This window comes from Filicampus tigris, chromosome 22 (assembly GCF_054856515.1).
Source record: "Filicampus tigris isolate MCC_2025a chromosome 22, RoL_Ftig_1.0, whole genome shotgun sequence".
Classification (NCBI taxonomy): domain Eukaryota; kingdom Metazoa; phylum Chordata; class Actinopteri; order Syngnathiformes; family Syngnathidae; genus Filicampus; species Filicampus tigris.
This window is the reverse complement of record NC_141238.1, coordinates 3,064,971-3,079,714: the sequence shown is the minus strand read 5'-3', so window position 1 is coordinate 3,079,714 and position 14,744 is coordinate 3,064,971. Positions and strand designations below refer to the sequence as shown.

The 14,744-nt window shown below is 44.2% G+C and overlaps 1 protein-coding gene across 5 annotated transcripts in view; it reads left to right on the top strand.

Moving 5' to 3' along the window:
- Window positions 1–4,128: 4,128 nt before the first annotated feature.
- Window positions 4,129–14,744, top strand: part of sbf1 (SET binding factor 1) — a 33,133-nt gene continuing 22,517 nt past the window's right edge. For 2 of the 5 annotated variants that reach the window (XM_086021882.1, XM_086021880.1), the window contains exons 1-7: window positions 4,129–4,354; window positions 11,638–11,729; window positions 12,018–12,155; window positions 12,251–12,379; window positions 12,523–12,633; window positions 13,435–13,512; window positions 14,510–14,539. In XM_086021882.1, coding sequence (XP_085878008.1) covers window positions 4,300–4,354; window positions 11,638–11,729; window positions 12,018–12,155; window positions 12,251–12,379; window positions 12,523–12,633; window positions 13,435–13,512; window positions 14,510–14,539 — 633 coding nt within the window. In that variant the 5' untranslated portion in view covers window positions 4,129–4,299. The remainder of the gene's footprint in view (window positions 4,355–11,637; window positions 11,730–12,017; window positions 12,156–12,250; window positions 12,380–12,522; window positions 12,634–13,434; window positions 13,513–14,509; window positions 14,540–14,744) is intronic. The other 3 variants (XM_086021883.1, XM_086021881.1, XM_086021884.1) reach the window with 3 other exon arrangements.

The window sequence follows — 14,744 nt, the reverse complement described above, 5'->3', positions numbered from 1 at the left end:
CGCAACACCTGCGGCTTCGAGTGGGACTTGGGCTTTTTCCGTCTGTTTTTTAGGGAAGCATGCATGTGAGGACTGTAAACAAAGGCCTGTCCCGTGAGCATGTTTTCCTTCCTCGCCGCACCTGCAGACACTGACACGTTTACTACTGTTTGCACATAAGATGGCTAGTGCTGTCATTTTAGGTAGTTAGTCTCATAAATATCAAATTCCTTTTGCATCCTGCAGTGCATATTTGCGGACGCATAAAATGGGCCAAACGTGCAAGTAGGGTGCACGTTATCAAGAGTTAGGTACGTTTCCTTGCATTCATTCAGTTATTTTTCTCTTTGGTTTTGGCTTTCTTAAAATGCATATTGTTATTGTTGTGGATCATATGTCATTGGTCAATCAATTCAGTGATTCTGACAGTGTGATACGAGCACCATCAGTGGCACTAGTGATAGATAAAAGTATCACTGAATTAAATACAAATAAAATATACAACAGCTTGTTTAAACTTGTTTTTAACACAGTGCAAGGCACATTTTACTTTTCATGTACACTACATTGTTTATCTAGCCTTCAGTTGTGTTTAATTTTCAACTACAGCATGACATGTTTGTATTTACTCCGATGAATGGTTTGTTTTTAAATATTTAACTACAAATTCGTACTAGTGGTACGTGGCCTCTGTCTATTAGTACACGAAAGAATGGCTGCCTAAATTCAGCTCAGTTATATTTATCTTTTAAGTTCAATACTTTTGCATTTAATCTTTAAGAATAAGAATTGTTTGTATTAGACGCCAATTGAGGTAGAATGTTTTCATATGTAATCCATTTTAACGAATCATTGTTTGGAAAAAGTTATTTTATTTTCCTAGATTTTAACACATTGTTAATGTTGAAAATATGTATAATGTTGTAGCAACTTACAAAATATACTTTTTAGAAATAAGATCAATGTCTCATTTTGATGAACACTTGGGACAATATTTTTAACATTGTCATCAGGGTGGTACTTGCAGAGTCAAGGATTTTTTTAAGGTGATGTTAGTGTAAGACGTGAGAGAAACACTGGCTTAATTGATTTATTGTAAATAATACAATACAATTTAAAGAAAGAATATATATATATATGTATATTTTTCATTAAAATGAAACCTTTTTCAATAAAATGTTTGAAAAATGATAAAAGCAACAATGACTATAAACGGCCAAGGCCATAACGCCGGTTTGGGAACTTTAGAGGCACTTGAGCACAACGATTTGCCCACAACCGCCTCAGAGCATTCATCTAGTGTGTTAAACAAAAAATTGCTGCCCCCTAGTGAGCATTGTTACTTCAACAGTCTTCGAAACTAAACCTCTAAGCTGCCAACTTCCCATCGGGCTGACTCCTAAAATAAATTAAAAAAATACCATTGTCTTGTAATCCTAAATCAGTTATATGAAGCCATTACTTGTTTTGTTTTGTCTTGTCTTGTCTTGTCTTGTCTTGTCTTGTCTTGTTTTGTTTTGTTTTGTTTTGTTTTGTTTTGTTTTGTTTTGTTTTGTTTTGTTTTGTTTTGTTTTGTTTTGTTTTGTTTTGTTTTGTTTTTTGTTTTGTTTTGTTTTGTTTTCTTTTTTTTTTTTTTTTTTTTTTGTTTTGTTTTCTTTTGTTTTCTTTTGTTTTGAATCACTGTTATGCACTTAATCACTGATGGCGTAGTGGTACATCTACCTGACTTTGGTATAGGCGGTGTGAGTTCAGTTCCCATTTAGTGACGCTGTGAATGTGAGTGCAGATGGTTGTCGGATGTCTCTATGTGTGGCCTCAAGGAATAATGTTATGCAGTTCATTATCAAATCCATTTTGGTTACACTTTGCCACCATTTCTACTCCTTTTGGTGTTACTTAATACACCAAACTGTATTAACTAGATACAAGTACCTCATAGTATCTCCAAGTATCTCATCAATAAAAGACATTAAACAAATGTTTGCAAATTAATCAAATCCTTTTCTTTAATATTTAATGTGAACGCTTGTACGTGAAAGTTAAATATAACCGAACTGCTCCTAGACAGTGATTGACCACAAGAGGCAGCCCACATTTTCAGATAATACAATACAATACAATACATCTTTATTTATATAGTATAATAGATAATGTAGCTAATCCTCTGAAATGATGCCAAAGTCGAACAAGATGTGTCATAATTCGTTGACTTTATTGTAAACACTGCCATCGGGTGGAAGGGCTTTTAATTGTTGTTTGTTGTCATCATACATTTCTGACATGGGTGAGTGAACAAAGATGCGTTATGTGTACTAAATCAATAGCATTTTTCAGACCATTTAAGAAAGTTGAATCATTTCCCCCTGAACATTTGAGGATCTGGTCAGGACATGTAGTTACTAACTGATTCATATTTCAGCCAGGATGTTTTGGGTACAAACAGACATTGCCACCTTTCAAGTTGACTGCATGCACACCGGCAACCCGTCAGGTTGCTCTCGTTTCATCATTCAGCATAAAGTGCATTTCGGCGTTCAACCTCTTTGCCAGTCCCGAGGCGCTAACGTATGTATTTGGTTCACACGCTATGCTTCTCCTGGTTTGAAATGCGATGCTCGGTGTACTCGAGACCTCCAAACCACATCCCGTGTACATGTTAGCGTGCAGGAAGCCACAGGTCTGTTGCATCCTGTAGAGCACAGCACTGTGGCCCTGGTTGGGCGACACTTGTAAGTAGCACTGGCTCGGAGACACCTTTGGAGGTAGATGACACTCGACTGTATTTCTATGCTGTCCGAAAAGTCAGTTGATGTCTTCTGTAGTCACGGTGTCATATTACAGTGACTACATAACTGATGAAGCATTAAAGCAAAAAGGGTACGTGAAGAATTCAAATTGGTATATGCAGGGAATACAACTAGTCCATGCACTACAACTACATAAACTTGACCTGGGGGAGTTCGTGCTGCTCTCATCTTTCTCACCCTTTCTCTGTCTCTGGCAATTACTCAAGTGCAGCTCAAGGTTGAGATAAAGTGCAAATATCACAACCCGAGTCTGACCTCCCTGAAAATGGAAGGCACCGCCACTATCTCCCGATAGCGGCGTTTTCGCTCAACTGTCAGGCAACTTGTGTGAGAAACTTGGCGGATAGCGTAAGCAAAACAAAGCAAAAAAATGCACCATGTCATGCTTGAGCCTGTTTTAAGCAGAGGCTGGCTGATAAGGACTTTGGGTCACAGGTGATAACGCAGGAAGTGTTGGAATTCTCTTGAGTGTGCGGCGACACTGACAGCAGAGGACACGCCACGCGGATGTGGACCATTAGGCCTTCCTCTGGTTGCATTGACACGTTATCCACCTATCGACAATGACATGACATCATCGGGTCATGGTTTCCTCCCCTACCTTACTTTGCATAACTGAGGTCTTTATAGTTAACTGTTCAGCGCTTTGTGCTCGGAAAAAGCAAAGCTAAAGGATGAACAGAGCTGTGTTAAACGATTTGGCGCCATTGTGTGGTATCTCGGTGCCAAAGAACTATGTTGACATGAGTAGACGAGCTTCATCCAGACAAAAATGGTGCTTTGCTTCCATTTTGTGGCAATTGTAAATCTTTTTACTTCAGGGTTTTCACTATTTGCGGCAGGGCTAGGTTCCCCAAACGCTAAGCAAATTGCTGCAACAGCTTGACAAAAACAGAGAACATATTTATAAATCTATTTTGCAAACTTCAGCTTTTATTTTCGAATGTGTCAGACCTGCACCCTAATTGACAAGTGTAATTTAGCAGCTGGGTGATGAATTGCTGCCTCCATGATGGAAAACTATAACCCATGCCACCTCAAGATGTCATGGTAGCAAAATCTGTGGTGACAACCTCCTTGAAACAGGCTAATTTCAGCAAGACAAAAATACCATGTGTAAATGTACTGTAATTCTTGATCATTTGGATATTTTGTCAAAAGCATGCCAAATAAATGTTATTAACTTGGAACTTGGAACTGCTTTTAAATCGTGACAAATTTGCATAAAGTCTTCCTGAAAAAAAAAAAGCAAAATGCCCCGAAAATATTTTCAAAATCAATCGTGAACATGTTTCACGAAGGCGGCCCCTCCCTGGAAGTGTGCACTGCGCAGACTCGCGGATCTTGGCTGTCAGGGTTTTAAGGCGGACTGACAGTATGGCGGCGGGGTACAGCTGGAAGGATGCTACCGTTGCCAGCGGCGTGTCCGTCGCCGGCAGGACGTAAATGGACTATTGACGGCGCCGAGAGAAGAGGAATAAGCGCGAGAGGCCCGTCGCCGTGAACGCCCGCCATGGCCAGGCTCGCCGACTACTTCTTGGTGGTCGGTTACGACCTCGACAAGCGAGGTGGGTGCTGCTTGTTAGCCGCCTAGCATCAGCGGCCTATTATTAGCTTCGGGGGCAATAGTAGGCGGGGATGGGCCGGGCCGCCAATCACAGCTCGCCCGCTCCGGTGGCTGTCGGCCGGTCTCTCGCGGAAACTTTAGACCGAGGACTCACTGGCTGCTTGGGATTAGTGTGCTTAGGTCCTTAACCAGCCTGACAGTTTCTCTTCGGCATGTTGAAAGTGGCACGTTTAAAATTCATCACTCAATGCATAGCTGTTAGCCATTAACACAGCTCTAACGTGAAGCTGTTTGCCAATGTTGACAGTAAACTTCAAGCTAAGGAGGAGCTAATGTTAGCCGGCGACTGGCTGTTGGTTCGGCTGCGACCCAAAACGGGTTTATTCACCTGTTTTAATGCAGTTTGCATCCTGCCAACGTGTTGCAATTCTCCCTTTATTTGAATTGTCAGTGTGTTGCTGGCGGGGCTACAAGCACCTCGTCCCCCTAGAAAAGCTCCCCAGATTTGTGCAAACTGCAAATCGATTTTTTTTCCCTTGGCTCCGTGGTTGATTGTTGTGTGTTTTGTGTGGATTAACCCAGATGGATTTGCCCCCCCCCCCACCACCACCACCACCACCATCCTGCCTGCTCCCTGTGTTGTTGGGGACCTTGTTTGGACCGTTATCTGAACCCCCACCCCCCCTTCACCCTGAGCTCTGGCCTAGATCCGTGCAGTATAATGGCTCGTTTAATCATGAAATATTCAACCCGCCTATCCACTGGAAGCATGCATCTTGCAACGTGGTACACTCCAGTGCGCCTATGATTTATTCACACTAGGCAAATTGCTAGCTCTTTTCTCAAAGCTGCCCGTCTATCTTAACAGCGCACTTTTCTGCTCGCCTGACTGCACCTTTTTTAGAATCTTGCATTTTAGCCGTGAAGTTTAGTTCACTGCAGGATGTCATTACGTGGACAATGCAAACGCTGCAGAAACTCCCCTTCCTGTTCCCAGCGAGCCCGAACCGCTACGTCGAACAGTGAAGCAGGCCATTTAAAATCATCTGGAAGCCAGACATGCTCAGATTTGAATGAATCACAACAGCATGCGCCTTGGCAAGCCAAACACTTCCAGTGCCAGGATGACCGATGATTGATTTCTGCCGACTAGCCAGGCAGTAGAGGTTCCTTGTGAGGTTGATGCTGAAGAAAGCGTGGGGGTAAACGCCTCAAGGTGACGTAGAGAAATAAATCGCTGTTGGCAGTGGTGGAAGTCAACAGCTGATCAGAACTGAAGCTAAAGCGTCTTTTGTGATATGTGAATGTAAAAATGAGAGCCATTGAGTCAAAAGTGCAATAGAATGTCAAATAGGAAAGTAATAGTTTTTGTATTTGATCAGCATCCTTGCACGTGCGTGCATTTAAAAAAAAAACAAAAAACAAAAAAAAAAAACAGTCATGTGTAAGCCTTTTATTTTTAGATGTACTCTTATAAGAAGAGGTCTACATGATATTTAAGTGTTTCAGGATTCCGATCTGCTATTTACGTCGGGCTTAAATTATTATTTTAGACCATTACCTTTATCCTGAAATCAGCAGGTCTTGGGTCAGAACCCCGATGAATGCAATAGTTTAATGTGCTGTATTTCCTCAAATAATTGCTGCGTGACGTCCACTTGAATAAAGAAATGCCACACCGCAAATACTTTTTCAATTCCTCCTTCCCAGGCCAATAGATGGCGAAATGTTAAGTAAAATAATGCTTCTTGTAATGACAGAGGCCGTACTGCTCATTAATGGATGTAAAATGATAGTACGAATAAATATTATTGTATTAAAATGAATACGTATAATATATATAATGTAAAAAATGTTTAAACCAACTATCCAATTTACAAGCGTGCCAATGGAATGTTTGCTTGTTGTCCTACTTAATGTAGTTAAGTTCTCTCATTCCCCATGTGTGTCTAAATAGCATCAAACCTAGAATGAACCAGTCCTCGATCATAAGAATACCAGGAATTCCGCGTTTCCTCTGGAGTCTAAATATTTCATGCATCCTGCCTGCCTCTGCGTGCGCGCGTGTGTGTGTGGGGGGGAGTGCTTGTGTGTGTGTGTGTGTGTGTGTCTGTGTGTGCGTGTGTGGGGGTGTGTGTGTGCGCGCTTGTGTGTGTGTCACTCGACTAGAGGAATGTTCTGCAGGCCGGGGCAGAGTGACAGGTAGTCGGGGAGGGGTTTGGGCGGGGGGGCTTACGTCATCGGCACTCACGTGACCGACTCGCTCCGTGCCAAAAACTTCACCGTGGATCTCTTTTTCAGCCAAGATGGTGCCTGCGTGGAAGCTAGTGTCCCGTCGTTGCCGGGGTGTGGTTCTCATAGCAAAAGGGGTCCCTGGAGAACCACCATTGTGTTTTGACAGCGGAGACTGCGGAGCCGGCAGCCAATCGCGCGTGCGGTCCGAGACCCAAACAGGAAATGGGGAGAAAACCTTGGAGACGTTTGGTTCAAATGGGAGAATCCACATTGTTCCGTTTGTGTGTGAAACTCAGACACGGCACGTTTATAATGATTTATTTCTGTGGGGAGGACGTTCGTTAGAAATAGTGTCCATGTATGCACACAGCTACCATACGGACGGCTGCTGGCGGCCGTGATGGCCAAGGCCGGCCTGGAAATACACCGGCCATTCGGGAAAATTCTAAATATTTTCCCGAATATATTACACAGCGACTCTATGACGTCCAATTGTTTTCTTTGGATTCCGTGTCTCGAGTCAATGTCTTTTGCTGCTGTTTTTGGAGGTTGCCTTTTTTCTTTTCCCCGGGATGCAGATTTGGGCATTTGTTGCATTATTGATAGGTTACAGTGAACTCTTGTGCAGCACGATGACTAATCTAGGTCATGCTCACAAGCGTGAAATAACATGCGAAGCTCTACAACATGGGGTGAATTCTCAGGGGAAGCACCCCTCGTCGCTCGTTTTAGTTGCACGATGCAAACGTGGACTATGAGAAGCCATAATCTTTTCATTTTTGGCTGCGTGTTCATGGTACTGCAGTAATATGGAATTGGAATGTTTGTCATTAGCTGCAATGCATAAATTGGCCAAGTCATTTTGAAGTTACAGTCTTACTTTTTCGGTTTCATTTCTTTGGGCACTATCGTGACATTACGGATAACTGTGATCGTTTGGTCCACTATCACGGTGCGGTTATATTTTCATAGCGTTTCATCTCCGGCTCGGATGCTGCAATCGTTTGGGCTGTGTGTGTAAAAGGAGGCTTCTGACGCTGCCAACAGTGCCTGCCTGTGGGCAGCCACTTCCTCCAGTGCCTCCCGAGCAGGGCTGCAGCCTTTCAACCCCCCCTGAAATAACCCCCACAATCTGCCTTTCACAGAGGGGGGGGGACAAGAGGGACCGTGGTACACTCGACGCTTGTGTGTGTTGGCTGCTCACCAGTCGGCTACTCGAAAGGCTTTGTCTTTGGTTGGTTACTGTGGTAACGTTAACCCCTCTTTGGGCTGTGGGTCTGCGATGAGTGCTTTGTGCATACTGACCAGTAAGGCCAAGATATTTCTGATAAAGCGTTTTTTTTATTTATTTATTTTTTTGTATTTGGGCATCATAATTTCATGCATTCATTCAGTAGGCATTGTGTGTGCCGCCTGATACATACAGATACACGTACTACCTATAGAACTGATGATGAAACGCTGAAGAAGACTGGCACAATTAAGCTTGAGTAACATGAGTTGTTCTTCGCATGCTGCCTGCATATGTTGCTACCATTTGTGTTTAAATAGAAGTCGTTTGAACGTTTATAAACTCTGCATTATTACATTACCCTAATGTCGGGTCACGCCGTCCATAATTTTGCTTTATAAAGGAATGCATTTTCCCCTTGTTAGATACCGTATGGCTTCTTAGCACTGAAGATGTTTTGTACTCCAGATTAGTGAGGAGCATAAAAATACGCTAAACATGGGGTGTAATTATGCCCAAGGGCTGTTGTTGGGGATGCCCCCCCTCTGGTGTTGATGGCTTCCCTGGAATGTAAAGAATTTCTCCAACTCTTCTTCAGACAAAGGCTGAGTCAGTACTGCTCTGGTTCAGCGTTTTGGCGCCCAAGGGAGCAATCGTTTGAGTCCCCAAGGGACGAATTTGGCGCATCCGGGGCGCTTGATGATTTGAAGGTAAGGAGGGGAGTTGTCAGGCTATGTTCTGGCCAAGCGTATGGTCTCGGTTAAAAAAAGAGCGCCCCTCCCATTAATTTGAATCCGCCCAGTGCTGTGATGCATTGGGGAGTCAGCGTAGAGGCATGCAGTAAAACCAAATTGCCTGGTGAAAAATTTGAGCAATTTTGTCAGGCAACCCTGCATTCTTTATAGTCCTTTGGAACTCTTGAGCGGTGACACATCTCCAGTTTTTACTGAGAGCATTTTCTGACAAATGATGGAATTGCTCTCGCGTGGATGTGGCTCAGCTTCCCAGAGCCGATGCCATATTGTTACTCTCATGACTGCACGCTTGCATCCAGGCAGTCCACATTTGCTTTCAGTTAGGCCTTCCACCTCACTTTGTGCACAATTTCAGATCCCTGCGCACATTCAACATGCAAGGCTCCAGGGAGTCGCCATGGAAACTGCCTATTGTGGCGTCACTGTGGTTTTGAAGGCCCTGAAAGCAGAAGTTGCGGTCTGGGTTCAAACACAATCAAGTCACACGTATTCCAAAGAATGAGCTGCGCGATCCTTTCAACCGACTGCTATTGCTCAGCGATCACATGCCCGGTCCTTATCCTGTGTCATAATTTGACTGCTATTAGTCATCCGCACGTGGACTCATGTGTGCTCCCACACACACGCAGGCAGTCCTGCTGTCTATCCACTTCCGCAGACGTTCTTTCTATTTGGTTGCCTCGTCACACAAATGAATGATGATGACAAATTCCGCTCGATTTTGCTCTTTCCAAAGACTTCGGCCATCGAGGAAAGGCACTTTTCCAAAGCTTGGCCGCTGATCGTTGAACTGAATACCATGATTGTGCCTTGTGTCGCCACGCTGGGAAAACCCTGCCGCCGCTTCCACGGACAAAAGAGTGCAAACACAGTTTTCAATTCATTCTTCCAGCGTGTGCTGCACTGTCTAGAGTCTGGACCAGTGGCGGCCAAACAATTGCCCCCAAAGGAGTCGCGTGAGAAACTGCAGACTGCTGGGACTGCTGTGGAGTGCTTATCTGCTCGATATGAACTTTGTTTCTCACTCAAAGCAATATTATGATTGGATTCTGTTATACTTAGTGATGATGTGAGAGTTGATCGTGATGTAATCTTTAGAGACCTGTACAGTGAAACTGCAAATGGCTCATTAAATCAAGCATTGATCCTTTGATTGCTCCGTCGTTACTTGGATTATCGAGCAGTGCGTCATTCATGCTAATTCCAGCAGACAGCCACTGAATTTTGACTGAGCTTGACCCTGCCGTTTGTTGTCACTGTGCCTTTGCATCCCGACGGCAAGCTCACACGCCACTGAACGCCGAATGCAAAAGTGCCGCATGCGTGCTGCTGCCCATTGCGGTCTGTTAGCCTCTCGTTTTCAGCTTTGACAGCTCATTGGTGAGCTGGCGAGCTGCCACAGTGTCTAGGCCATTAATGGGAAACACCATGGCTCCCGTTTACCACCAGTGTTTGTTTGATTTTTTTTTTTTTGTTTTTGTTTTGTTTTGTTGTGTTTTTCGTTTGCTTCCTCCCCCTCCCATTGTGTGACTTATGTGCCGTTGTCGAAACACTGCAGCTCCTCATTCATCAAGTCTTCTAGATATTGACTGGCAAGATAGCATTTGAGCTGGTCCAAAATGTTGATTTTCACCCCCAACAACAACCTGACAATGATCTTGTTGACTTGGTTTGACAGGTGACGTTTTTGCAAAGCCATTGAAATTACCGCCCTCGACCGGATTTCATCGGAGCGGTGTTCTTCTGAACATCCAGCGTGCACACTGAAACTGTGGCTCGCATTTGTGTGGGCTTGTCAACTGGCATTTAAATGCGAGTGTCTGCTATGCTAAATTGATAGACTGACCTGCCAAACCCAACCAACGAAGGGCAAATAAAACACAACCCTGCCCTTTTTTTTTTTTTGTATGTGGTGTTCACTAAATTAGTATATGTGAGGAAACGACGCAGTTCTCAGTGTTTACATTGTGAGACAATGATTCAGCTGAGAGGCGAGACGCATATTTCGCTGCTCCCTGCTATTGTTTCAGTTTTATATCATGAGAGAAAAGGGAAACTGAGTGCTCGCGGGGTCCAAATCGTTTGCGTCCCGTAAATTGTTTGCGGCTAGATTTTTGAAAATGGCGACAACAAATAAAATAATCCGTGTGGTCGATGATTTTGATCAATCCTCAAATGCCATACATCTCAGATAGAGTTTGGGTGATTTTGCGTTGACGTTCCATTGTTAGGTGAGGCTTGTGTGTTGACGGTCGTCGTTTCTGATGGCGGTCCCAGCGCAAAGGTCCCTCGAGTATTCGCTTATTTATAGGTGACTCGGGAGCGGGGATGACTTGAGGATTGCGTTGTGTGTTTGTTCTGGTGGCTGGCCCACTTTGTGTATTGTCAGTTGTAGTTCTCTCAGGCGGGCGCACAGGCGCTGTTGTTTTTTTAAACATCGTCATTTATTTGGACATTGGACAGTCTGTTGTACGCTTTTCTGTGCGTTGCAATGTGCGAATGAAGTCGATCCTTCGCACCGATGAATGCGGCTACTGTATTTAGGCGCATGCCGGGTTTCCGATAGAACTAAGCTGAAAGACCGGCTTGTGGCGGTTACGTAAGGCGGCCTTGTTTTGTGCCATTGTGCGGCTTCCGCGAGCCAGACCCAAGCATGACCTCATTAACCAGGAGCCACAAATGCAAATATATTCTGATATACAGTCGTGCCTTGATTGAAGTTGAATCTGTTCCGAGACCACGCAGCACCAATCACTCGTATCTCAAATGAACTTTCCCCAATGAAATGAATGTAAATGCCATTCATCTATTCCAGCCCTTTAAGCAGGCCCTACAATTTGTTTGGAATGAAGACAACTAGTTGGCCATTTCATATGTATTGCCGTTGTTGTTCTAGTTCGCGAGTCATGTTCATTTTATTTCCATTGTATGTTAAAATCTGTTGGATTGAAACATTTCTGACTTTGACAACAAATGAGTTCGATAAATCAAAACAAACAGATGTCAAATGATTATCTGAACAAGGAGTGACCTCCGTATCTCTTCCTCTTCTTTCCCCCGTAGTGGAAGGCGAAGGTGAGGGTCAAGGTCGCATTCTCCAGCGGTTTCCTGAGAAAGACTGGGAGGACAGCCCGTTCCCGCAAGGCGTCGAGCTGGTAAGTGGACATCTCAAGACGCATGTCCCTCTTGCGTTATGGCCAGAGCAGAAAGGACGCTCAACTCTGTCAACGTCTGCGGCGTTACGCGACGGATCATTTGTATGACCTAGTGTAGAAGCTCCAAGTCTTCAAAATGTCACGTTTTTCAACTCCCATGGGAAATAATGTGAAGTGAATTACTCTACATTTTATGATGTCTGCTTAGTGGTTGGTCTTTTAAATAAGCCTAGAAAACAAAACGGCCGTGTTTTTTTCAACGGATGTCCACCTTTTCCGTTTACGCAGTTCTGCCAACCCAGCGGTTGGCAGCTGGTCCCCGAGCGTCAGCCCGCCTCCTTCTTCGTAGCAGTTTTGACCGACATCAACTCCGAGCGTCACTACTGTGCCTGCTTCACTTTCTGGGAGGGCCAGGACAACCCGCAGGTCAGAGTCCGATTAGGAATGCGTTGATGTCCGTGTGTGTCCAGTGTGTCCAGTGCCAATTCAACATTTTTCATCTCCATTTCCTTGCCGTTCAGTTGCAGAAGGTGCGGGCCGGTGACGTAGATGAGGTGGACGAGGAGCCAGCTATCATCCAGCCAGCTCAGGTCTTTGCCCCCAAGAGTCTGGTGCTGGTCTCTCGGTTGGACTACACTGATGTTTTCAGGGTAGGGTGTCTTTAATCACGGCATAAAAAAAAAAAAATTAAAAATCTGTTCAAATTGTATCGGGCTTCCACTTGTAGGGGAAGTCCGTGAAAGGTAAGACTGTACTAGTTGTTTGACCAACTTCTGTCTCCTTCGCTGAGCAGAACTGCCTGGCGTTGGTCTACACCGTCCACGTAGATGGCCTGACTGTCCCCTTGGAGACGGTCATTGGAAATCTGCTCACATGCGTCATCCCCATCGCCGGCGGCTCCCAGGTAACCGTTGTTACTTTTCTCTTGTTTTCTCTACACCTGACTGCTTTAAGAAAAGTCAAAATGACTCAAAATAAAGTATGACGCCATTCCTTATGCGCCATCAAAGATGCGCTGTGTCAGCTCTGTCTTTTTTCTGGGTTTTCCTCACCTTCAAGCAGCAGTTTGTTTTGGAAGCTGATGAGAAGCATTGTCACCTTGTTAAGCGCTGGTAGCCAGGGTCGGTTTCACCATTCTTTGGTGTGGTTTGCAATCTCTTTTATTTTGCAATCACCTTCTGTATTTTGGACATTTGAACAAAATGGTTTGGCTTCTTTTTTTTTTTTTTTCTCTCTCAACCAAGCATCACACTTTCTCTTCGACAGTGTTTTGCTGATGTATCACAGATATCATTCACACCGCAGCTCTCCGATTTTTTTCATACAGAAAATCCTTACAATATATCACGAAAATATGCCAAATATAGCGATCGCTTTTATGGGGTTTTCCAGTATACTTACTCTGATGCCCCCTGCATATGGGAAAGGAGAGCTATTGAGTATTTGCAGATTGGCAAATATGTCGGAGAGCTGCCGGAACATCAACATGGACGCCCACAGCACCTATCTAATGTCCATTTGCGAACAATCGCATCGATCAACTATAATATAAAACTATAAAACTAATGGGAGTATGCAGCATGTTATAGAATGGCGGCCACAATCTGAGGAGGTGTGGAATATCAGAATTGGTTTCTGGATGTTCTAACCCGTGTGTGTCATCTCTGCGCCACTCCAACTGTGCACTGGTTCCTGTGTGTTACAGATAATTGAGTCCCCAGTTTGTAGTTTAGACAAGGTTCCTCAGGTTCCGGCCTGTGACTGGCTGCTGGCCTGTCTCCAGGTAACGTTGTCGATCGACCAAGCTCCCTTTCAATCAAAGAGCCGGCACCGTTTTGATTCTGTTCAAATCACACACTTTCTTTAAGGAATGTGCCCTTTCTTGCAGTCGTTTCAAATGTGTGTGTGAATAATGGCACTAAAGCTTTTTTGTGTGTTTGTATGGTCAGGTGGCGTCTGCAGGATGTTGACCATTGTCATTTATGCTGCCTTTCTCATGATTTTGATGAGTAGCCTTGAGTATTATTAACACATTCATGTACCGTTTGGCTAACAAAACCCGCACCACACACTCTAACCTTAGCCGGGCCGGTTGTAGTTTAGTTGCTAGGTGACCATATGGGATGGCAGATGGCTTCCCACAGGGCAGTCTGAATGGAAGAATCACATGTAATCAGTCTTAACGCACTGAATGCGCATGCATAAACATATGGCTGCTGCATAAGGCCCCAACTCATTCTGTTATGTTTTTTCCTGGGAAATGTTGCCCAGTGCCTCAAGTGCGTGCGCCACTGAAATAATCTCCTATTGCTGCTGCCTTACAATGAATGATTTTGGAGTTAGCAAAAGTACAGTTGTACTTAAAGTTAGTTGTTAGTGTGTGACAGGTTATCGCGTGTATGTATGTGTCTTTCTAAGTGGTGTCTGTTAAAGGTTGTCTTTTTGGTTTGGCTTTTTGTCTTCACTGCGGTTTCATTTAAGTGATTACATCGCAATGAATGCTTTCAGAAAAAGAGACAGTGTACGCAAAGGGTCATGGACGACACGCAATCATATAGTTTCCACAGTGGTTGTCATTTTGCACAAGAAGGCATGCTCATAATTTGCGAATATCATTGTCATATTCTTAGCGGTTTGAGCTAATTCTCGGTCCACGTGTTTGGTTCTGATCTCTGTGCTGTTCTATGGATTACTTTTTGTGTGCTTCTCTCTCTCTCTCTCTCTCTCTCTCTCTCTCTCTGTCTCTCTCTCCCCCCCCTCTCTCTCATTGGCTTGTGTAGCCGGGCCAGGAGGAGAGAGTGGACAATTTGGTACGCCTGCTTGACTTTATTCTCCTGGAAGCCTCCTATTTTCCTCTGCAAGTCAGGCCCACATGTAACCCCTTGGCAACAGTCAATATATGTGATCAACAGCTGATCATTCATCATCGCTTTTAACCCTTGTTGCGGGTGCATTCAACTGCCAAGATTGTCATTTACTAGATCAATTCAGTGTACGAGACCAAATGGATTTTTC